The sequence below is a fragment of the Onychomys torridus genome, chromosome 22, assembly GCF_903995425.1.
Source record: "Onychomys torridus chromosome 22, mOncTor1.1, whole genome shotgun sequence".
NCBI lineage: Eukaryota > Metazoa > Chordata > Mammalia > Rodentia > Cricetidae > Onychomys > Onychomys torridus.
In genome coordinates this window covers 22,911,304-22,933,800 of record NC_050464.1, presented here as the reverse complement: position 1 = coordinate 22,933,800, position 22,497 = coordinate 22,911,304, and the positions used below count along the sequence as shown (strand labels likewise).

At 48.1% G+C, this 22,497-nt stretch overlaps 1 protein-coding gene across 1 annotated transcript in view; it reads left to right on the top strand.

The window, feature by feature from the left end:
• The window catches only part of LOC118572739 (S-adenosyl-L-methionine-dependent tRNA 4-demethylwyosine synthase TYW1), an 84,205-nt gene that overhangs the window by 48,809 nt on the left and 12,899 nt on the right, over positions 1–22,497 (top strand). The window contains exon 14 of the mRNA XM_036172555.1: positions 14,495–14,605. Coding sequence (XP_036028448.1) covers positions 14,495–14,605 — 111 coding nt within the window. The remainder of the gene's footprint in view (positions 1–14,494; positions 14,606–22,497) is intronic.

Here is a 22,497-nt window from a genome sequence, read left to right as displayed (position 1 = left end):
CCTTTGCTTTCACTTCCAGACCTGGGGGTGGAAGTCAGGTCTCCAGGCTTGTTCAGCAAGTATGTTTAGCTGCCAAGCCGTCTCCTGGGCCCTGTCTGTCCTCTTGCAGGTCTGGCTTGCTGTTATTTGTGATTTTGAGGAACATTTCTGTCCCTACAGGCACATGCCACTAATAAATGTTCCAGAGAGGGAACTTGATAAGCTTCAGCTATGGACCAGGTCACCTATAATCAGTCTTTTTTATTTCATTTTGTTTTTGTTAAAGAATCTAAACATAACTGAGCTCCCAAATCTTGCATTTAAACCATCGAGTCCCAGGAAAGGGGGGGGGGGGTGTTTCCTCACTATTTGGAACTCAGACTCAGGGATTGGCTTATGCATTCTTTCTGCAAATTAGATCTGCTGTTAAGTTTAACGTCTTGATCTGAGGGACATGTGGTTACAGTCGCCCACATTCTTGTCAGATTGACCTACTGTGGTAGTTTGGGGAGATCTGTGATGCTCGTGTTGAGTGTTTTCCCATACCCTGTGTTCCATGTGCCTTGGGTCCAGCTGCTTCTGTTCATGTGACTTTACCTCAGGAATGACGGGTGGGCTGTGTCTCTGGGACTACTGCCAGGGCATTTGCTTTTCTGTCCATATCTTCAGACATACAAGTCAGTGTGCTGCTGTGAATAATGGGAGCTGAGGCGGCATCTGGGCAGGGCCCCACCATGAGCATCCACGTATTGATTTTGGTGACATTGTTCTCTGACCTCTGTATAGAATTCTGTACACCAGGACCCACTCCTTCACCCTGTGGCAGTGATCTTCAATTGCGAGTGATAGGATTACCACACTCACCTGTTACTATGGCTTTGTACAAATCCAGCATGAAAATCTCTGCCTGCCATGAAACATTCTTCTAGAGCAGGTTTTTCCAAAGCTTTGGTGGGAATGAGGGTCTAAGAAAACGAACTCACTCAACCTTAGCTCACCCTCCCTTTTCGAGAGCTCTACTATGATGACTAATATTGAACGTTAATTTGGCAGGCCCTAGGAGACAAGCCTTTGGGAGGATTCTCTTGATTAGGTTAATTGCGGTGGAAAGACCTACTCTAAAGGAGGGATGCACCATCTCCAGGCTTGGTTTGGAATATGTAAACAGGAGGAAGCGAGCTGAGAACGAGCGTCTGACCATGCATCACTCTCTCCTTTTTGACTGCGGATGCAATGTGACTGGCTGCCTCCTGCTCCTGTTGCCTTGATTTCCCCAACTTGGTGGACTGCACCCTTGAACTGTGAGCTAAGACCTTCCTTCCTTGATTGGCTTTTGTCAGGGTATTGTTATTCCAGCCACAGGACAAGAAACTAGCCCAGCTGTCTACACTGAACCCTGCTCTCACTAGGAATATCTTCCTCAGCCCTTCTAGGGTTCACAGATGTCGCCTGAGATACCATCAAAGGTGTCACCATAGATGAGTGGGCTGTTGCTTGGCTTTGAACATCTTGAAAGTCGATGATATCTTAGCACGATAGATGGACTGGACTGAAGAGTCTCACTCCTCAGCACCTGTCTGTAAGCTTTATCATTCCCATAGCTTAAAATTTTTGGAAATGCAATTGCCAGATCAACAGAGTTTGATATTTTCTAGATTCCTTAATCACATTGCCACATTACTTCCAAAATGTGTGTGCCGAATCACAGTCCCACCATCAGGGAATGAATATGCCTGTCTAGGAAGCGTTGAGTACTGCTATTTAAAACAAACAACCTGTGCCAATTTGATAACCCAAATGGTACCTCATTACTGCTTCAATCTGCATCCCTTTGATTACTAGTGAATTGGTGCCGGATTTTAGGAGGCCATTTTTTACCTTGTTTTGACACCACCTCAACTAGTTTGTCTTAAATTGCAACTGTCAGGATAAATCATTGGAATTTAGAGCTGTAGGCCTGGGCTGCAGTAACCTCATCTGCAGTGTGCAGCCTAATTAGAAGCAGCAGAATTCCAGCACGTAAGTGTATAGCTTTCTGAATGTTATTATGGCTACATAAAGTGCCCCAGAGAGCAGAGGACAATGTAACATGTAGCCTCAGTCTTTGCCCTGACACCTGTCAGTATTGAAAGTTTTTGCTTGCTCAGTCTCCTCGCTTTAGACAGTGAAGGAGACACTGGATCATTTTATTAAAAAGTTTTTTTTTTTTTTTACATTCATTAATTTATTTCTCAGTGTATTCATGTGTGGGCACGGGCATGCCATGGCATGCATGTGGAGATCAGAGGACAACTTGTAAGAGTCAGTTCTCCCTTTCTGTCACAGGGACCCAGGGCTCAAACTCAGGCTTTCAGGCTTGGCAGCAAGCACCTTCACCTTCCTGAACCATCTCACTGGTCCTAGAATATTTTAAATCATATAACAGGAATAATATTATTTTTATCAATGAATATTTCTGTATAAAGCACCTAAAGACTTAAAAACTTGACTATTGGGGCTGGAGAGATGGCTCGCAGGACACTGGGCAGCTCACACTGCCTGTAATTGCAGCACCAGGGGACCCAGTGCCCTTTTCTGGTCTCCTTGGGTACCTACACTCATAGGCACATACCCCCACAGACGTACACACTTATGCATCATTAAAAGTAAACCTTAAGGTAATAAAATACTCTGGCACGTGGAGTATATTTTCTTTGAGTATTTCATTGTATTAGGTACTGAGAAACAGTGTGAGGGTGGAGAAGTTATGTTGGCCCCATGGTTTGAGGACACACAGTCCATCATGGTGGAGGCATGGCTGTGGGGTGCGTGCAGGGTGGTGGGATGGGGTGAGCTGCTTTCTCACATCTTGTTGGAACAGGAAGCAGAGGTGGGTAAGGAAACTGACTGGTTAAGATCCTCATACCCAGAGACTTACTTCCTGCAGCTATGCCCAACCTCCTAAAGGTTCCACAGTGTTTCCAAAATGCTATCACCTGCAGAGGGTTGAGTATTCCAACACAGCCTGTGGGGGACGTTCCACGTTCACACCTGAGCAGTCACACACATGGAGAACATTCATAAACATCTGGGTGACTTACCACAGAAGGAACCCAGCCATGCAACTGCTCAGGACATAGACCGTGGGTGGCACCCTCAGAGTTCTCTCCTGAACCTTCCTCCTCCTGGCCATTGCCCCCGCCCGCCCCTCTTTCAGAATCCTAACCACTTTGCCCACATTGTAAGGTGTTGTCTTTGGTAGGTTTCTACTGAAGTGATAAAGATCATGACACAAAGGGGCTTTTTTCTTCAGGTTTCACTGAGGAAAACCACGGCAGCAACTGGAGCAGAGGCCGTGGAGGAACGCTGCTTACTGGCTCGCTCCTCGTGGCTTGTTGAGCCCGTTTTCTTGGACCGTGCAGGGCCACCTGCCCAGGAAGTGGCACTGCCCTCAGTGAGCTTGGCCTCCCACATGAGCTCAGTGCAGGGATTGTGTGCAGGTGATGCTGTAGGAAGGGAGGAAACAGCTCTATCAGTTCACACCAGAGAAGTCCAGGCTATAATAATGACCACGGAGTGCAGTGTCCAGTTGGTTCTGCGGAAGGGCCCTGCCTTGCCGTCTGCGGAGGTGCGGGTGTGCTTCGCCTCATTGGACTTCTCGGTTTCTGTTCTCAGGAGACTGATTGTTCAGACACAAAGTCCAGTTTTAGGTCAAGGCCATAGGAGAACATGTGGACCACATTCAGCCTGGGGCTATAATTTATTGATCTTGCATTAGAGTATTGACACAAATTTGTCTGTTTTTTTTGTTTGTTTTGTTTTGAGACAGGGTCTCCTGTAACCCAGACTGGCCTTGAACTCAACCCGTAGCCCAAGCCAGGCTTGAGTTTGAGATCTTCCTTCTCTAGTCTTCCAAGTGTGGGGATCTTTTAATTTAAGTGGTATTTTACACTTTCTCTGAAGAGGTCCTTCATATGTTTTGTAAGATTTATTCACAAATATATAGTATTAGATACCATTGGTAAATGATTTTTAATGTTTTCATTTTCAAAAATTATTATAGATATGCAGGAATTAGATTTTTGGATACTTTGAATTATGAATGCTTCTAAAATGATAAATTCTTTGTTTTTCAAGTCATGTGGTAGTTTAAGAAGATCTTTTAAGTGTGTGTGTGCCTGTGTGCACATGCACTAGCACATACATTGAGGAGTGTGTGTGTGTGTGTGTGTGTGTGTGTGTGTGTTCACGTGTGTGTGCACACGCACATGCTGGCACACTCTTACCATAGTGTATGCACTGCAGCACACGCGTGAGGAGGACCGCCTGCAGGAGTTCCCCCTGGGGTCCCAGGCATCAGTCTCAGGTTGTAAGCTTGGTGGCAAGCGCTCTTCCCTGCTGAGCCATCTCGCCGGCCCTGGTACCCTTTGTTGCTTACGTACTGTTAGTTCTGCTGTGTGATGCGGGTTCTAGGACCGTCCTAAACCACCTCTCCACTGTCTTCTCTGCATCCCGGAGGAATGTTTGGTGTCTCACCCATGAATAATAATTTTGCTGTTGACTTTTCACAAATACTTGTCATTACTCTGGAGAAAGCGCCCTTCGTTCCCAGGGCCTTATGATTTTTAAATTAGGAGAAACTGTTGAGTTCACATGCTTATTCTCATTCTGTTAAGTAGACTGTTCTTTTCTTCTGCTAACACGGTGAACAGCACTGATTTTCAAACACCAAGCCGCATTCCTCTCTGAAATAAGCCTCAGCCCCTGTGTATCTATTTTATGTTCTTGGGTCTTTTTGTGTATTAATATTTAAAAGCTGTTTCTGTGTTACAGAGAGAGGCTGAACTGTAATTTTCCTCTTTTTTTAAAAGATTCATTTTATTTTCATTTTTGAGTTGTGTCTGTGATACGCAGTTACCCTTGGTGGCCAGAAGAGGGAGCCTTCCTCCAGGGCTGGCCTTACAGGGGATTGTGGGACTGAACCCAGGTCCTCTTTAGGAGTAGCAGCAACCATTCAACCTCTGAGCCCCGGATTTAACATTCTAACCCCAATTTCCTTCCTTAACATTTTTTTTAAATTTTAAAATTATCTTATTCCCTTTTTAAAAACTGTGTACGAGTCTTTTGCCTGCATACAAATCTGTGCACCATACGTGCTCCTGGTGCTCAAGGAGAGCAGACGAGGGCTTTGGATGCCCCAGAATGGAGCTACAGCTGTGAGCTGCCCTGTGGGTGCTGGAATCAAGCTCAGGTCCTCTGGAAGAGCAGCCGGTGCTCTCAACGGCCGAGCCATCTCTCCAGCTCCATTAGAAATCATTGTAAAGTGTGATGCCTCCTAATTTCACATGTGTATATAATGTTTTTTGATCATATTCTCTCTCCTCTTCTCTTACTTCCAGTCCCACTGAACCCCTCCTTCCCAGCAATTCCGCTCGTGTCTGGGTGGCCCCCCCCTGCTTTCATGCCTTTTTTGGGGGGGGTCATCTGAGTTTAATTGGGGCTGTTCAGATGAACTGAATTGTCATTGTCTTTCACCAGCTTTGTCTTTGCTATAAGAGCATTACGGTGACCTCTTCACTGCGAGGTGCCCCCCCATCCCGCCCCCCCAGCTCTGTGTGCTGAAGGAGTCGGATGCTACATTTGAACTCCGTTGACAGCCTTTAGCAGCGTTCTGGGTTTCTCTCCCCTCGGTCAGTTTTAGTAAACTGTTTCTCAAGTGCCCCAGTAAATGGATAGTAGTCATCCCATAATGCTCTGCTGGCACCTCTCTCAGTCCCCCAGTGTTTATATTTTCTCCTCATTTGTCCCATTCATTACTATCTCTAGTTATTTTTAAAATGTCATTCAGCTTTAAAAAGCTATACATTTATTCTCTGTGTGGGGGTGGGGTGGGCAGAGGACACCTGTGGGAGGGAGTCGGTTCTCCCCTTCCACTGTGTGGGTCTGGGGGATTGAACTCAGGTTATCAGGCTGGCAGCAATGTCTTTAGCTTACCTCTGTGGCTCCCTGGCCACTCAGTCAACTTTTCTGTGACTAATTCTTGACATTGTGGCTAGCTGTATTTTCTGACAATTTCCTCTCCTTCCCACCCTTTATGTTTCTTTTCCCCCAGTGTCTATGCTGCTGTTTTCATAAATTTGTGTGTGTGTGTGTGTGTGTGTGTGTGTGTGTGTGTGTGTGTGCATACGAGGAAGCGTGTGTGTGGATGAGCATACGTGCGCACGCCATGTGCATGTGGTAAAGTTAGAGGGCAGCTTTCTGGAGTGGGCTCTCCTCACCTTGTTGGGAAGTGTCTGTCTGTCTTCTGCCGGTGGGCAGCTTCCTCCAGCATAGCTGACCCCTGAGTCCCAGCTGATCCTCCTGTCTGCTTCCTGTCCCTCCATGGGAGTGCTGTGATTACAGATGGAGCCTCCACCCCTGGCTTTTCACATGTGACGGGGAAAAGGGCCTGTTCTGGCTCACAGTTGAAGGCACAGTACAGCAGGGAGGGAGACGGGGAAGTCAAGGCCGCAAGAGCTGAAGCAGCCGGCCACATGGCACAAGAATCAGGACAGAGCAATGAAGGCAGGCTGCTGGTGCTTGGCATCCTCCATACTGCAGTCCAGGATGGCAGCCAGGGAACGGTCCTGCCCACGGTTAGAGTTGTCTCCCACATCAGTTAATGTAATTAAGATAGTCCCTCAAACAATGCTCAGAGGCCCGCCTCCCATGTGATTCTAGTCTGTTAAGTTGGCATCAATCAACGCAGGCAGCATGAGATGCTGTCTCACAGTAAATAAATAAACTTTATCTTTCCATTGCTTCCTGCTCTGGTTCTAGCAAAGGAGGGTCTTCTGGTGCTACTACCTCTTCTGTCTTTGAGGATAAGGAGGCCAAGCTGACTTGGGACTCCATGCCAGACTTGGGAAGATGGAGACAGTATGCAGACAAGTTATTTTACTATTTTTATATATATGGGTGTTTTTCCTGAGTGTATGTCTATGCACCTGGATCCCAGGGAGGCCAGAAAAGGGCATCAGATCCTCTGGAACTGGAGTTACAGATGGTGGGAGCTGTCTGTCATGTGGGTGCTGGGAGTCAAACCTTGTTGCTCTGGAGAAGCAGCCAGTGTTCTTATCCACTGAGCCATCTCTCTAGCCCCAAGGACAGTAGTCTTCAAGACTGAAGGAGACCTCAGCCAGATGGAGCCCACTCTGGATTCTCAGTCTGGAGCTTTCCTCCCCGTGACAAAAAATAAATGTTTTTGCAGAGACAAAGTTCCCGTTTTAGTAAAGAAAGAGTAAAGATCAATACATATTAAGAAGTTAGAAATGAACTGCAAATTACCCACAGAGTAAGCACTGAGAGGGAATAAAGAAGTTAATGAAACAGAGGAACATCCACAGAATAGAGATGATTATAAAAACCAAAGTTGGCTCGTCACGAAAAGCCTGTAAGACTACAGAATCTGTCAACGAAACGAGATAAGACTAACGTGTGGAATTAGGGATGAAAAGGTGTGTTTCTGGACTTAGTAACTGTTCTGTTGCTGTGAAGAGACACCATGACCAAGGCAACTTATGAAAGAAAGCATTTAACTGGAGCTGGCTCAGAGTTTCAGAGGTTGAGGCCATGACCATCATGGCAGGGAATGTGACAGGCCAGCAGGCGGGCAGTCAGGCGGGCATGGTGCTGGAGCAGTAGCTGAGAACTTCCATCTTACCTGCAAATTGAAGGTGAAGGGTGAGAGACTGGGCCTCAAAGCCCAACCCCACAGTGACACACCTCCATGAAGCCCAGTCCTTCCAGACAGTTCCAGCAATAGGAGCAAGCAGTCAGACATATGAGCCTGAGGGGGCATCCTCACTCAAACCTCCACACTGGACATCTTGAGGGTTTGAAAGATCAGAGGACGAGGGAGATAGCTCAGTGGGCCAAGTGCCTGCTCTGCACAAGCCTGAGACTCCTGAGTTCAGGTCCCTAGAACTCACGTAAAGCCAGACTTTTCAGTCCTCATCTGAGTGCCCCTGTGTTGGGATGGGTCAGCTAGCCTGGGTTAGGCAGCAGCGAACACAAGGAAGTCTAATGAGATTGTATCGCTAGCAACCCACGGATCCTGCTTAATGGACAAAGGAATTTATTTGGGGGTTAACTCACAAGACAGAATAAAGGAATTTGTCACAGGATCCTGGAAGGGTGAGGCACAGTCCAGTGCGGTTCTCTGTCGAGCTCTGCCCTGGTCCATACCAGCATCCAAAACCTCGAGGTAGTGAAGAGAAAGAGGGTATATGCATCCCAGGTCTTAAGGGTCCCCGAGGGCCCATGCCCCAGGGCCATGTACCTCAAGGTCACAGGCAGGTGTAACAGCCACCTGCTGTCTCACTAGGGGCAGTGCTTCAGGGCATGGCTCAAACAGCCACCCACTACAGACATCCCATCTCAGGAAAGGTAGAAGGTGAAGACAGACAGTCTAGGTTGGCCTCTGACCTACCTCTTCACATGGGCTGTGACATGTGCATGACTACCTTCATGCACGCTCGCAAATTTGTATACATATACATCATACACGCACACACACAGAGGGAAAAGAAAGAAAAGTGTATTTTGAATGACTTTGCAGCAATTAGATGAAATGTACAAATTCTTAGGAAGCAAAGCTGGAAAAACTTAGCACAAGAACAAATTAGAGGGCTTGAGTCTGCATTGGGATTTTTACCAACTTGACACAAGATGGGGTCACCCAGGAAAAGGGAACCTGAACTGAGAAAATGCCCCCATTAGATTGGCCTGCAGGGTGTTTTCTTGAATAATGAATGGCTGGGGATAGGCCTAACCTACTGTGGGTAGTGATACCTGCTTCTGGTTTATATAAGAAAGCAGGTTAGCAAGCCAGTAAGCAGCGTTCTTCCATGGTCTCTGCCTCAGTTCCTGCCTTGAGTTCTTGCACTGATTTCCTGAAAGCCAAGTAAGCTCTTTCTCTCCCAAGTTGCTTTTGGTTTTCATGTTTCATCACAACAATAAAGAGCAGTTATAACAGAGCTTATAAATGATTTTATTATTTATTTACTTACTTATTGAGACAGGGTCTCAATTCTGTAGCCCTGGCTGGCCTGGAACTCTCCATGTAGACCAGATTAGCCTCAAACTCACAGAAATCTACCTCTTCCTCGTAAGTCTTAGGATTAAAGATGTGTATCACCACACTCAGCCTATTTTAATTCATTCTCTCTCTCTCTCTCTCTCTCTCTCTCTCTCTCTCTGTCTCTTTCTCTCTGTCTCTCTCTCTCTCTGTCTCTCTGTCTCTCTGTCTCTCTGTGTGTGTGTATGTGTGTGTGTGTGTGTGTGTGTGTGTGTGTGTGTGTGTGTGCATGAGAGTGCAGTGCCCTTGGAGTCCAGAAGGGGGCATCAGATCCCCTGGAGCTGGAGGTGCAGGTGGTTATGACCCACCTGCTGGGTCCTCCCCCAAAGCAGTGAGTGCTCTTAACCACTGAGCCATCTCTCTAGTCTTCTGGTTTTATAATTTAAAAACCCGCCCAAAAGAGAGTTCCAGGCCCAGATGGCTTCATGGGTGACTCACCAGTTAGTTCCAGGAAGGACTAACAGCAGCTCTACCCAGCTGCTCCAGGAAGAAGTCCAAGCTCTCTCTAGCACAGTCCTTATAATCAGCAATCATTTCTGGCAATGGGTAGTGACTTTGCTGGGCATGGTTGTGCATACCTGTAAGCCCAGAATTTAGGTTGTGCTCTGAACTCTGCCACATGCCATGGCACGTGCATGTGCACACTTAAATGAATAGATTTTTTTCTTTTCAAGTTCACAAAGGGTGTTGTATATTTCTGGAAGGTGATAGTTGGATCCTAAATATGGACACTAAGGAAATGGCCAAGGACAACCAGGACTCCATTAGCAGACACGGGAAGACCCACTGTAACAGGACTTCTTGGCTTTCTATCCATTGCCCTTCTCACTGAATAATTGTGATAGCAGGAAGTGGGGCAAGGGGGCTCGTGATTATACTGTGCTCAGCAGCAGCTCTGGCCTCTGTCCACTAGGTGTCAGTAGTACCCCCGCTTGGGGACTCCACAAAGGGCTCTCAAGGTGTCAGGCTGGGGAAGAAGGTTTCAAAGATGGGACAGAATAGCCCCAGGCTGCAGAGTTGCCCCTGATGGAAAAGCGCCGTGGCTACAGGAGAGCAGACTTTGTCGTCCAGCACCAGTGTTCAGAGTGTCCCGCTGGAAGTGGGCCAGCAGGACAGACTGGGAAATCTGTAAAAGCCGGCAGGAGACCCTCAGGTGTAGATGCAGACTTTATTATATTTATTACAGTGGAAGATCAATATGGAATATGAGTTTAGTCACCCGTCTTTAAAAGATGTCTATGACGTGCGTCCTGTGCACGTGAGTTCAGAGGCCAAAAGAGGGCGTCAGAGTCCCTGGACCTGGAGTTATAGGCATCTGTAAACCGGCCAGTTTGGGCGTGGGGCACAGAACTCAGGTCGTCTGTAGGAGCGGCGGGCTCACTCTTGACCACTGAGCCATTCTCTAGTGCCCTCGAACCTGCTACATGTCTTAGGATGACGTTGAGCTCTCCCCATTCTTTTGCATCTGTCTCCTCAGTGCCCAGGATGACAGATATGAGCCACCATGCCTGGTTCACGTGGTACTGGGGACGGACACCAGGACCTCATTGCAGGGTAGGCAAGCACTCTACCTACCGAGTCACATCCTGAGTCTTACTTCTTCACGTGTTTTATCGCAATTTTGCAAGGTGTAGCAGATAGAGGCAGAGACAGATGGAGGCAGAGCAAGTGTATAGGCAAGCCCAGTGTCAAGGGCTCCTGTTGTTGAGGGTCCCATCTCGGATCACCTGCCTGACTGCTGTGTGGCTTTTGGCAGTTTACTTACCCACTCGAGGCCTGGATTTCATATTTGTGAATTGAAGATCATAGTCACATGAGTCTGGGAGGTCCCATCTGACGTTTAGACCAATACTAGAATCCTGGAAAGACAAAACACTTGTAACAACATCTGGCACACAGCAAGTGCTGACTAATCTTTGTTTCTCTTGTTAACTTCCTCCCCAGGTTATTTGGAACATCCTCTTCTGTGGAGGCAGAGTTTTGTTTAGGTCTCTCAGAATAGTTTTTTTTTTTTTTTTTTAATTCCCTGAACATAATTCCATAAATGAGTCATTGGGTTTTTAATAGAGATGTTTCAATGGACTATTCTCTGCCTTCTCGTTTGTAAACGGTCTTTGCTGGTGTAGAACCATTCCTCTGTTAGGGTTGACTTAGTTTAGTTTTGGTGTGCAAGTGTATGATGTACATATGTGTGGTGTATTCTTGTGAGCTTGTGGGAGAGGTACAAGTGCCCATGCTGTGTGTGGAGGCCTGAAGAGGAGATCAGGTGTCTTGCTGTGTCACTCTCTACCTTATTATTGCCTGTTCTCACCTTGAACCTGGAGTGAGGCTGTGACTGACCCTCCTGTCTACCCACCGCCGTCTCCCCCAGCACTAGAGTCAGGGGTATGTGCGGCCATGCCTGCCTTTTTCTTGGAGTCCTGGGGATCTGAACTTAGGCTCTCATGCTTGTCTCCCATGCACTCTGACAGACTGAGCGCTCTTGGCACTGTCATTGGGCTTTTGAAAGAGGTGTTTAGATGGATCCCTGGTACTTGACAGCGTTTGTTTCTGCAAGGCTTAGTTCTGAGTGCTGCAGCGTGAAGTGCTAAGCCCTTACGAAAAGAAACAAACCCCACTTTTTTGTTGGTGTGGAAACAGGGTTGCCCCGTGTAGCCCAGGCTGGCCTGATATTTGCTGTCTAGCTCAGGCTTTAAACTTGCTGAATTCTTGCCATGGCCTTCCAAATGCTGGGCTAGCTGGGTTGACATTGCTAAGCCTGCACAAACCCCTATTTTACCAAGCTAGGAATTGAACATACCGAGGAAGCATGCGAGGTCTGGATCCCATCCTACCTTGAGTTCTTTTTAAGCCCCGCTGCTCTAGTCTCAGAGAGGTGGTGGGTGTTACATGGTGACTAGCCACTTGCTTTACATCTGGTTTTTTTTTAGTTGATAGCTTTCCAAGAAGCCAGATATATTTGCTACTTTTGTGTGCCTGTCAGTCATCCTTACCCTGTCTTCCGTGCTGTGATCATAACTTTCAGGAAACTTTAAAACAGGATAGGTCATCTTCTGTGAGTCCAGCTGGGATGTTCCCTGTAATTTGTTTAAATTACCTGTTTGTGTGTGTGTGTGTGTGTGTGTGTGTGTGTGTGTGTGTGCGTGTGTGTGTCTGTCTGTCTGTCTGTGCATGAGAGTGCAGGTGCTCATGGAGGCCAGAAGGCATCAGATCCCCTGGTGCTGGAATTCCAGGTGTTGTGAGCTGTTCAGCCTATGTGCTGGAACTGAACTCAGGTCCTCTGCAAGAACAAAGTGTGCGCTTAACTCCTGCAGCATCTCTCCAGCCTAGCTCTGTATGGCTTCGATTTGGTGGTGGAATCCTAATAGCTGTTTAAAGGGAATTTAGAAACTTCCCGTCTCTTCTTGCCTGGTGAAATGCCTTCGTAAAGAGCTAAGTAGACAGGAATGAAATGCCTCCGATGTACCGGACAAATGCTCTTTACATTACAAATACATCTCTAGGCCTGCTCCACGGAAGATCTCAGGCGTGCAGGGCACTGTAGAGCGGCCTCTCATTCCAGGACCCAGGAAGTAGAGGCAGGAGAGTCAGAAGTTCAAGGTCGTGCTTGGCTACAGAGTCAGTTCAGGGCCAGCCTGGGCTGCAGGAGACTTGCCTTAAAAAATAAAAAATACTCTCAAGTGTATCTTCTTTCTATGAATTATGCTTTTTTCCCCCAAACATAGAGGCAGATAGTGGGGAGTCCTTTCTTTTCTCTCAATTATTTTGAACCCTGCTCACTGGGACACCTGGGATCTTGCCACACCTTGTCCCCATGTCACCCAGGTCTGGGTCAAGGGCAAAGGCTCAGCGTTTGACTTTCAGCTTTCAGTATGGTTTTCCGAGGGTTTCCGGTATGTCCTTGACTGTTACTCGGTGATTTCAGGCCCCGGAAGGTGGCTGGGTCTCGGGTTGTCTGCTTTTTGAAAAAGCCTGCACCGATTTGGGTTCTGTGGTAGATGTTGGTGATTACCCAGGAGTATGGCTTTCTTGGGAACAAGAAATGCCAAAAATTGTAAATAACAAGAAAGCTGGAAAGGAAAAAAAAGAGTAATTCATCTTAGTCACAGCCCACAGGATTGTTGTCTGAGCACACTAGGTTATTTGAGTTAATTTTCCATCACCTAAAATGATTTAATCAACTTAGTGCTTACTTTCAAAGTTTTTTATTAGTGTGTATCAATTTACTTAGTAATGGGTTTCATTTTGTTATCTTCATACATGTATATAGTGCATTCAGATCATTTTCACCCTCTTCATTACGCTCATCCTCTTCCCCATTAACCTCATAATCCTCTTCACTTCTCTAACTAGTTTCTCTTTTATTTTAATGCCCCCTTTCTTTTTTTTATGACCCAGAAAGTGTTTTTAAGTGTATGTATACACACATATATGCAGGTGACCATGGAGATCAGAAGACGACATCATATCCCTTAGATCATGGTTGTGAGCTGCCATTTTGTGGGTGCTGGGAACTGAACTCAGGACCTCTGCAAGAGCAGCCAGTGCTCTCAACCACTGAGCCATCTCTCCAGCCCACCATGACTTTAATTATGGTTTCTTAAATTGGCACAGGGAGAGGGGGTCATTTACAGGAGCATGGGTGACTTGTTGGTGGCTGCTGGGGAACTTGCTCTTTCTTTAGTAATCATTCTATTTGTTTATTTATTTAGTGTGTGTGTATGTGTGCAAACACATGTGAGTAAGGAGACAGCTTGCAGGAACTGGTTCTCACTGGGCACCATGTAGGTCCCAGAGATTGAACTCAGGTCGTGAGGATTGGCAGCAAGCACCTTTACTCACTGAACTGTCTCACTGGCTCCCGTGATCTTTCCAAAGCTAAGTCAGTTTGTGTACGTGTTAGGCAGCCATTTGGTGACTAACATGGTTGTAGATACTGGGGTAGGGGTGGGGGCGTGGGAAGATGTGTGGTAGCAATCTGGGCCCTCTGTAAGGTATATGAGAATCTGTCACTGATGTTTTCCGTCTGTCTGCAAAACGTAATTTCAGGGGCTGGAGAGATGACTCTGTGGGTCAGGCACTTGCTGCTCTTCCAGAGGATCCAGGTTCTAGTCTCGGTACCCATGTTGCAGGGGCGGGTCTGATGCCCTCTTCTGACCTCGGAAGGAACTACACTCACTATGTAAACCCACACACAGACACACCCATATCTACATAATTAATTAAAAATTCAATCTTAAGAGTCTTGTGCTCTATTGACTGAGCTAGCTGAGTAGCCCATCTTCTTTTTAAAAGTACCTTCAGTTTGTAGACCGTCCACAGGACCTGCGTCTTGTGGGTCAAGGGTGTTGGCCAGTGCTCTTGGGTGAGTCTGTGACCTCTGCTCAGTTGAAAACCAAGTTGTTTTCCCTATTTCAGCAACAACGAACAGTCTACAGACTGACACTTGTGAAGTGTTGGAACGTGGATGAACTCCGGGCCTATGCTGAGCTGGTGTCCTTGGGGAACCCCGACTTCATTGAGGTCAAGGTGAGCTCTGTTGGCTGGTGGTGGGCATGCTGCAGCTTAGGGCTGGCTGGCCAAGGGTTGGGGAAAAGCGTTGAGAATTCCTGGTTATTGGGTTCCCAGACTCACCGAGAAGGGGCTCTGTCCTGCGTGTCAGGGACAGCAGCAGTGAAGGACACTGAGCTCTTGTTCCCCAGAAGCATCTGTAACTCCAGCTCAAGGGAATCCATTGCTTTCTTGACTTCCAAGGGCACTGTATAGTTTTTAATCTCTCTTTTTTTAGAGTGGAAAATAACTGTAATTATGGGACTGGACAGTTTATAAAAATCAGCCATTTCACCAATTGATTTTTATTGTTTTTTGTTTTTTGAGACAGGATTTCTCTGTGTAGTTTTGGTGCCTGTCCTGGAACTCACTCTGTAGACCAGGCTGGCCTCGAACTCACAGAGATCTACCTGCCTCTGCCTCCCGAGTGCTGGGATTAAAGTCGTGCACCGCCACCACTGCCTGGCTCACCAGTTTATTTTTACAGTACATCACTGCCACATACAACATGGTCAGTTTATACTGACAGTTTAGATAGTTGGTATTGGGTTTTTTAAAAAAAAAAGTCTTTGAGAGCTTCTCCTGTGATGAGTTAGACAACACAAGAGGAGCCGAGGAAGTAGTGCTGGAGTGAGAAATTTCAAATCTGTACCAGCTATCGGTGATAGTCCAGTGAGTCCCTCCCACCTGTCACCTTCAACAGGAGGCCAGGGTGGGGCCGGTCTGGTCTCAGCTCAACTGCCCTTATCCCTGCTTGTTTCACCCTAAGCTGTGTGAGTAAAAAGATACATTCTCCATTTCATTCATTCATTTCCTTATTTTTCATTGGTTTTTTGAGACAGGGATTCATTCTGTAGTCCAGGCTAGCTTGGGATTCCCCGTGTAGCCCAGACCTGTGGGCCAGCCAGCCGGGCCCACACAGATGCAAACAATGAGACCCTTTCTCAAGCAAGGTGGAAAGCAAGGACTGACACCCTGCCCCCTACAAACAAAAAGATTGAAGAAAATAGTTCCAGCGGTTGTGCATAGTGGCATAGGTTTGTAATCCCAGCACCTGGGGTCACAAGTTCAAACTCATTCTTGACTGCACGTGAGTTAAAGGCTATGTAAGACATTGTCTGAAAAAAAAGTGTGTGTGTGTGTGTGTACTGCACTGAAGTCTTTGGTTAACCGTGATGTGGAAAGTGGGAATGTTTTACTGAGATAGAGAAAATTGGGGGAAATTGGGAGTGATATTTTCTGAGTTTCCTGTTGTCATATTAAATGTAGGGTATCTTTTAAATATTCAGGTAGAAGTTTGAAGAGGTCACAGTTTGGGGGTTGAGGCAGGGCTGGAAGTGACAGTTTGGAACCCTGACTCTGAGGTGAGCATGGAGAGGTTTTCTGGGGGCCAAAGAACATCTGGATGACTGAGTGGTAGGAGAAAAATCCCCCTCTCTGAAAGCCTTCTCACTGTGGAGTTCGGAAACTGAATATTCGCTGAGGCCCAAGAGGGGAAGTTACAGCATTTTGCTGTTCCTTTAGAGCTAGGCATTCTGTAGGAGGGGAGGGGAGTTGCGCATCCAGGGCTCCTGCTCAGCTCTCTGTAGGAGGGGAGGGGAGGTGGGCACCCAGGATTTCTACTTTCCAAGCCGTTATCATTTTATCTCTGGTCAGGCCAGAGACACTCTTTGATTTTGAAATTGCTCTTGAGTTCAAAAGGTTTCTCTTGGCAGGAGTTTTAATGACGCACAAATACAAACTGAAAAATATGTCCTGGTTCAGAGAAAGCTTGCCAACTGCAGAGATTAGTGGCATTTTAATTTACGGCTTAGCTATTAAAAACCTTGCCACAAATTATATGGTAGTAATATCTTTGTTTTTATTGTGCTTGGCCAGTTCGTGGGCACCTCTTATCTCCCTCTCTTTCTTCACACTCTCCCTCTTCCCTTCCCTCCTTCCCTTCCCCCTCCTCTCCCTCTTCCCTTCCCCCTCCTCTCCCTCTTCCCTTCCCTCCTTCCCTTCCCTCCTCTCCCTCCTTCCCTTCCCCCTCCTCTCCCTCTTCCCTTCCCTCCTCTCCCTCTTCCCTCCTCTCCCTCTTCCCTTCCCTCCTCTCCCTCTTCCCTCCTCTCCCTCTTCCCTTCCCTCCTCTCCCTCTTCCCTTCCCTCCTCTCCCTCTTCCCTTCCCTCCTCTCCCTCTTCCCTTCCCTCCTCTCCCTCTTCCCTCCTCTCCCTCTTCCCTTCCCTCCCTCTTCCCTTCTCTCCTCTCCCTCTTCCCTTCCCTCCTCTCCCTCTTCCCTCCTCTCCCTCTTCCCTTCCCTCCTCTCCCTCCTTCCCTTCCCCCTCCTCTCCCTCTTCCCTTCCCTCCTCTCCCTCTTCCCTCCTCTCCCTCTTCCCTCCTCTCCCTCTTCCCTTCCCTCCTCTCCCTCTTCCCTTCTCTCCTCTCCCTCTTCCCTTCCCTCCTCTCCCTCTTCCCTTCTCTCCTCTCCCTCTTCCCTTCCCTCCTCTCCCTCTTCCCTCCTCTCTCCCTCTTCCCTTCCCTCCTCCCTCTTCCCTTCCCTCCTCTCCCTCTTCCCTTCCCTCCTCTCCCTCTTCCCTTCCCTCCTCTCCCTCTTCCCTTCTCTCCTCTCCCTCTTCCCTTCCCTCCTCTCCCTCTTCCCTTCCCTCCTCTCCCTCTTCCCTCCTCTCCCTCTTCCCTTCCCTCCTCTCCCTCTTCCCTTCTCTCCTCTCCCTCTTCCCTCCTCTCCCTCTTCCCTCCTCTCCCTCTTCCCTTCCCTCCCTCTTCCCTTCTCTCCTCTCCCTCTTCCCTTCCCTCCTCTCCCTCTTTCCCTTCCTCTCCCCCTCCCTCCTCTCCCTCTTCCCTTCCCTCCCTCTTCCCTTCTCTCCTCTCCCTCTTCCCTCCCTCCTCCCTCTTCCCTTCCCTCCTCTCCCTCTTCCCTTCTCTCCTCTCCCTCTTCCCTTCCCTCCTCTCCCTCTTCCCTTCCCTCCTCTCCCTCTCCCTCCTCTCTCCCTCTTCCCTTCCCTCCTCTCCTCTTCCCTTCCCTCCTCTCCCTCTTCCCTTCTCCTCCTCTCCCTCTTCCCTCCTCTCCCTCTTCCCTTCTCCCTCCCTCTTCCCTTCTCTCCTCTCCTCTCTTCCCTTCCTCTCCCTCTTCCCTTCCCTCCCTCTCCCCTCTCCCTCCTCTCCCTCTCCCTCCTCTCCCTCTTTCCCTTCCTCCCTCTCCCTCTTCCCTTCCCTCCTCTCCCTCTTCCCTTCCCTCCTCTCCCTCTTCCCTTCCCTCCTCTCCCTCTTCCCTCTCTCCTCTTCCCTCTTCCCTCCTCTCCCTCTTCCCCTCCTTCTCCCTCTTCCCTTCTCCTCTCCCTCCCTCTTCCCTCTCTCCCTCTTCCCTTCCCTCCTCTCCCTCTTCCTCCTCTCCCTCTTCCCTTCCCTCCTCTCCCTCTTCCCTTCCCTCCTCTCCCTCTCCCTCTTCCCTCCTCTCCCTCTTCCCTTCCCTCCTCTCCCTCTTCCCTTCCCTCCTCTCCCTCTCCCTCTTCCTTCCTCTCCCTCTTCCCTCCTCTCCCTCTTCCCTTCCCTCCTCTCCCTCTTCCCTCCTCTCCCTCTTCCCTTCTTTCCTCTCCCTCTTCCCTCCTCTCCCTCTTCCCTTCCCTCCTCTCCCTCTTCCCTTCCTCCTCTCCCTCTTCCCTTCCCTCCTCTCCCTCTTCCCTCTTCCCTTCCCTCCTCCCCCTCTTCCCTTCCCACCTTCCCTTCTTCCCTTTCTTTTGAAGTCATGTTTCCTATAGTGAACATTTTACAATTTGAAAAAAATATCATCAAATATTATTATAATTTTCTTTTAGACAGGATCTTCTATAGACGTTATACCATGCAGCCAAGGATGACCTTGAACCCCTGATCCTTCCTTCTGCCTCCACTCCCCAAGTGCTGGGATTCTAGCCATGCCCCCACGGTATTAGTGGTGGTTATTTACTGATAGTAGTAATTGCTGGGTTTTGAAGAAAGATGGCTGCTTGTTAGACAGTGAATTTCCGTGCTGGGGTTTTTGTGTGTTTGGCGTCTGTTCATAGGACTCAGAAATAGAGAAGGCTGTGTTTCAAGCTCATATTTCTTTCAAGCACCTTCCCACTCGGTTGTTTTATCCCCATACTCAACAATATTTCCGGTACTACTTGTATCAGCCCTCACGAAAATACTCAAGGAGAAATCTGATAGAGGTGATTGGAGACCTGGGCATGGTATTTTAGTCCATAAAAGTAAAATGAGCTGTCTTGAGAGACTGGATCATTTAAAATCCTTACAGAAATGTATGGTCCAGCAGCAGTGACATTCCGTGTCACTCGGAGGGCAGAGGACAGTTTTCTCCTTCCACCATGCGGACTCGAAGATCAAATTCGAGCTGTCAGACTTTGTAGCAATCCCCTTTACCCACTGAACCATGCCACCAGCCCCTTAGACCACATTTCCTTCCCCTATTCATCTGGTGACAGACACCTGAGCTGATTCCGCATGCTGGCTGTTGTGAATCGTGGGGCAGTAGGCATGGGCTCATGGCTGTCTCTGTGGAGACCTGGAGTTCTCCCTGGGACTCCGCAAGGAACAGGCTGGCCGTGAGCATGTCCTCCCCGAAAGACAAAGATCAGTTAGAGTCCGTACCACTCAACTGTCTCTTAAGCCCTTTCTCTCACTATTTTTTTTTGGGGGGGGGGGGGTTTTGAGACAGGGTTTCTCTGTGTCGTTTTGGTGCCTGTCCTAGATCTTTCTCTGTATACCAGGCTGGCTTTGAACTCACAGAGATCCCTCTGGCTCTGCCTCTTGAGTGCTGGGACCAAAGGTGTGCGCCACCACTGCCCGTCTCTCTCACTATTTTGAAGCAGGGTTTTGCTAAGTTGCCCAGGCTGGCTTTGGATTCATTGTGTAGCCCAGGCTTATCTCGTCTACTGGTCCTCTGTCTCAGCCTCCCCTGGGCTGGGGGTCCAGGTGTGCACTGTCGCATCCTGAAATGGGATGAGAACATGGCCTGCTGGCAAAGTGCTTGCCTGGGACCTGTGAGGCCCTGGGTTCTGTGCCCAGCACTTCAAGCACACAGACAGCAACCAATTAAAGGTAAGTCAGTGGGTGAGAAGATAAGCTTTCCTGCTCAGTAGGGTTCAGATAGTTAATATCTGAAAAGGCAGTGTCTGTGCTGTGGTGGTGACTTCGAGGCCCAGGCAGAGTTTGAGGTCAGCCTGGGCTACAGAGTGATACTCAGTGTATAAAACAAATCCAGTAGAAGAGGCTAGAGAGACGGCTCTGTGGTTAAGGTTGCATACTGCTCTTGCAGAGGACCTGGGTCCAGTTCCCAGCATCCACATCTGGCAGCTCACTTTTAATTCCAGTTCCAGGGGATCTGACACCTGCTTTTGGCATCTATAGGTGCTATGCTCAGGTACACATAGCCACACATTTCCATAACTAAAAATAAAATCTTTGAAAGAAAACCAGTGGAGGCTAAGGAGTTGTTAAGACAGGGGGTGGGGAGAAGGAAGGGTATCCAAAATTCCTTTGTTGAGAACCAGTATGACAGGCTAGGATTAACGACCCCCCACACCCCTAAAGTGAAGTGTGTTTATCTGTTAGATGAAGTGCCTTAGTGTGGGTAAATGGGACCCTCAGGGTCTGAGGACAAGAGGGTGTGTGCACCATATTCCATTGCTTCAGGAGGGCCCCCAGCCTAAAAGGACAGAAGACAGCTTTCACCGCCGGGGAGTGTGTAGAGGGAACGCTCTCCCCGTGGACAGAGCCTAGTACCCAGAAGCTTTGAGTAGGACTACCCTTACTTGGCAAAAGGGAAAAGTCTCCCTTTGAGCCGGGGGAGGTTTGGTTCAGGCCTAACAGTACAGCAGACATAGGCACATGTGCCCACATTGGGCCCAGGCTATGCCGTGCCCAAGGCCCCGGGCCCTGCACACCCAGTGCTGTGCCCGCCTATCACCGTGTTCCAGTTACGCTGCTTGTCTTCTTAACATTCATTTCTAGGATTCTAAGGTAGAAGCAAGCTGGGCGTGATGGCATACACTGTAATTCCAGCACCGGGAGATGCAAGAGGATCAGCAGTTCAGGGTCACCTTCAGCTACCGTGACTCCAGACTACCCTAGACCACATGTCTCAAAAAAGCAAAAAACAAAAACAAGGGCCAAGGAGATGGCTCAGCAGGATGCTTGCCACCAAGCCTGGTGACCTGAGCTTACACCCTAGGTGGAAAAAGAGAGCCAACCCCAGTGAGTTGTCCTCTGACCTCTGCATACACAGTGAACAAACAAACACACAGATACCAAAGACTAGAAGCACGTATGTCTTCAGATGTGTTTCAGACATGGTTCCTATCCAGTTCTTCTTTTTGCATTATGTCTTGTTTTACTGACCAAGCCAGATGAAGAGACGCTGTCTTTTCCTACCTTCTTTGTCTTTCCATGATCTGTGAGGCTGAGGAGGGCAAGCATCACAGGTTTGTTCTTTTTAATGTACATATGCATGTGTGTACGTATGTGTGCGTGTTCCCCATCCTAACCACGGTGCGTGGGGAGGTCAGCCCACGGCTTGTGGGAATGCTTTTCCTCTTCCTCTTGCGGGTTCCAGGGACCCAGCTCAGGTGGTCAGGCTTGGCAGGAAGCGCCCGACCTGGCTGAGCCAGCTTGCTCACATTTCGATACACAAATTCCACATGTGCCAGTGTGGCCTTTCAAACTAAACTATCTGTCCTCAATTAGAATGACAATATTGTTTATTCTCAGAGGCAGGTGTCTGGCTCTGGAGCCCAATCTGGTCTGGAATCTCTCTCTCTTTTGTCTCAGCTCCCCAAGAGCTGGGATTGTAGGTATGCACCCCCCACCCCCTACCTGCCTTAAAATAGTAATCCTTCAAGAGGTTTGTTTGTGTGAGAATTCAGCGGGATAGTCTGTGCCTGGATCCAGTAAATGTTTACACTGCCTCCCATTAGGCACTTTATATGAAATAAATCAGTAGATGCTATCTCTTCATTATATTGATTTCCTCTTTTCTTTCATTGCCAGACTGGTAAAATATTTTTTTCTTTTATATTCCCTGTAAATTAACATGTATTTTAGCCTCATTAGGCTTGAATGGGGCCTTCATTTGTGAGCCTGAGATTCTCAGCCCTCATTATCTGCCTGTTTGTTGGTAAAAATGTGCTTCACGTTACAAACATCTGCTGCATTGAAAACTTGAATCACCGAGCCTGTTCGTAGGAAGTCCTGTTTGCGCTCTCTGCGGAGACCAGGAAGGGCTTGGTAATTACTGTTGTCAAGTGATGTTTTTAAAGCTACCCTCCGTTAGCACCAAAACTGTTCACAGGACTCCAACCTAGTGGAGCAAAGTGAGTAAGCATCTCCCCTCACTGCGCACACACAGGGTTATGGTCAAGGTCAGGAGATTGCCGGTTACTCGGGCTGGTAGTGATGCCTGATCAGTTGTTTTTCTTGTTGCTGCATCCAGATACTCTGTAAGAGGCCATTTACAGGAGGGCATGTATGTGTGCGTGTGCATGTGCGTGCGTGCGTGAGTGTGTGTGTGTGTGTGTGTGTGTGTGTGTGTGTGTATGCATGATCTGAGGAGCTACTTATATATAGTTCATCATCAAGGGGAAGGCTTGATAGTGGGAGTGTGGGGCTGCCTGTTTACATCTGGTTGAATCAGTAAGCAGAAAGATGAACACTAGCATTTCGATGGCTTTCTCCTTTGTTTCTTTTTAATTTAATCTCAGTTTAATTTTCATTCATTCATTCATGCATTCATTCATTCATTCATTCATTTTTGGAGGAAGGGTCTTACTACACTGTGTAGCCTGGCTGGCCTGGAATGCACTATGTAGACAAGGCTAGCTCTAAACTCACAGAGCCT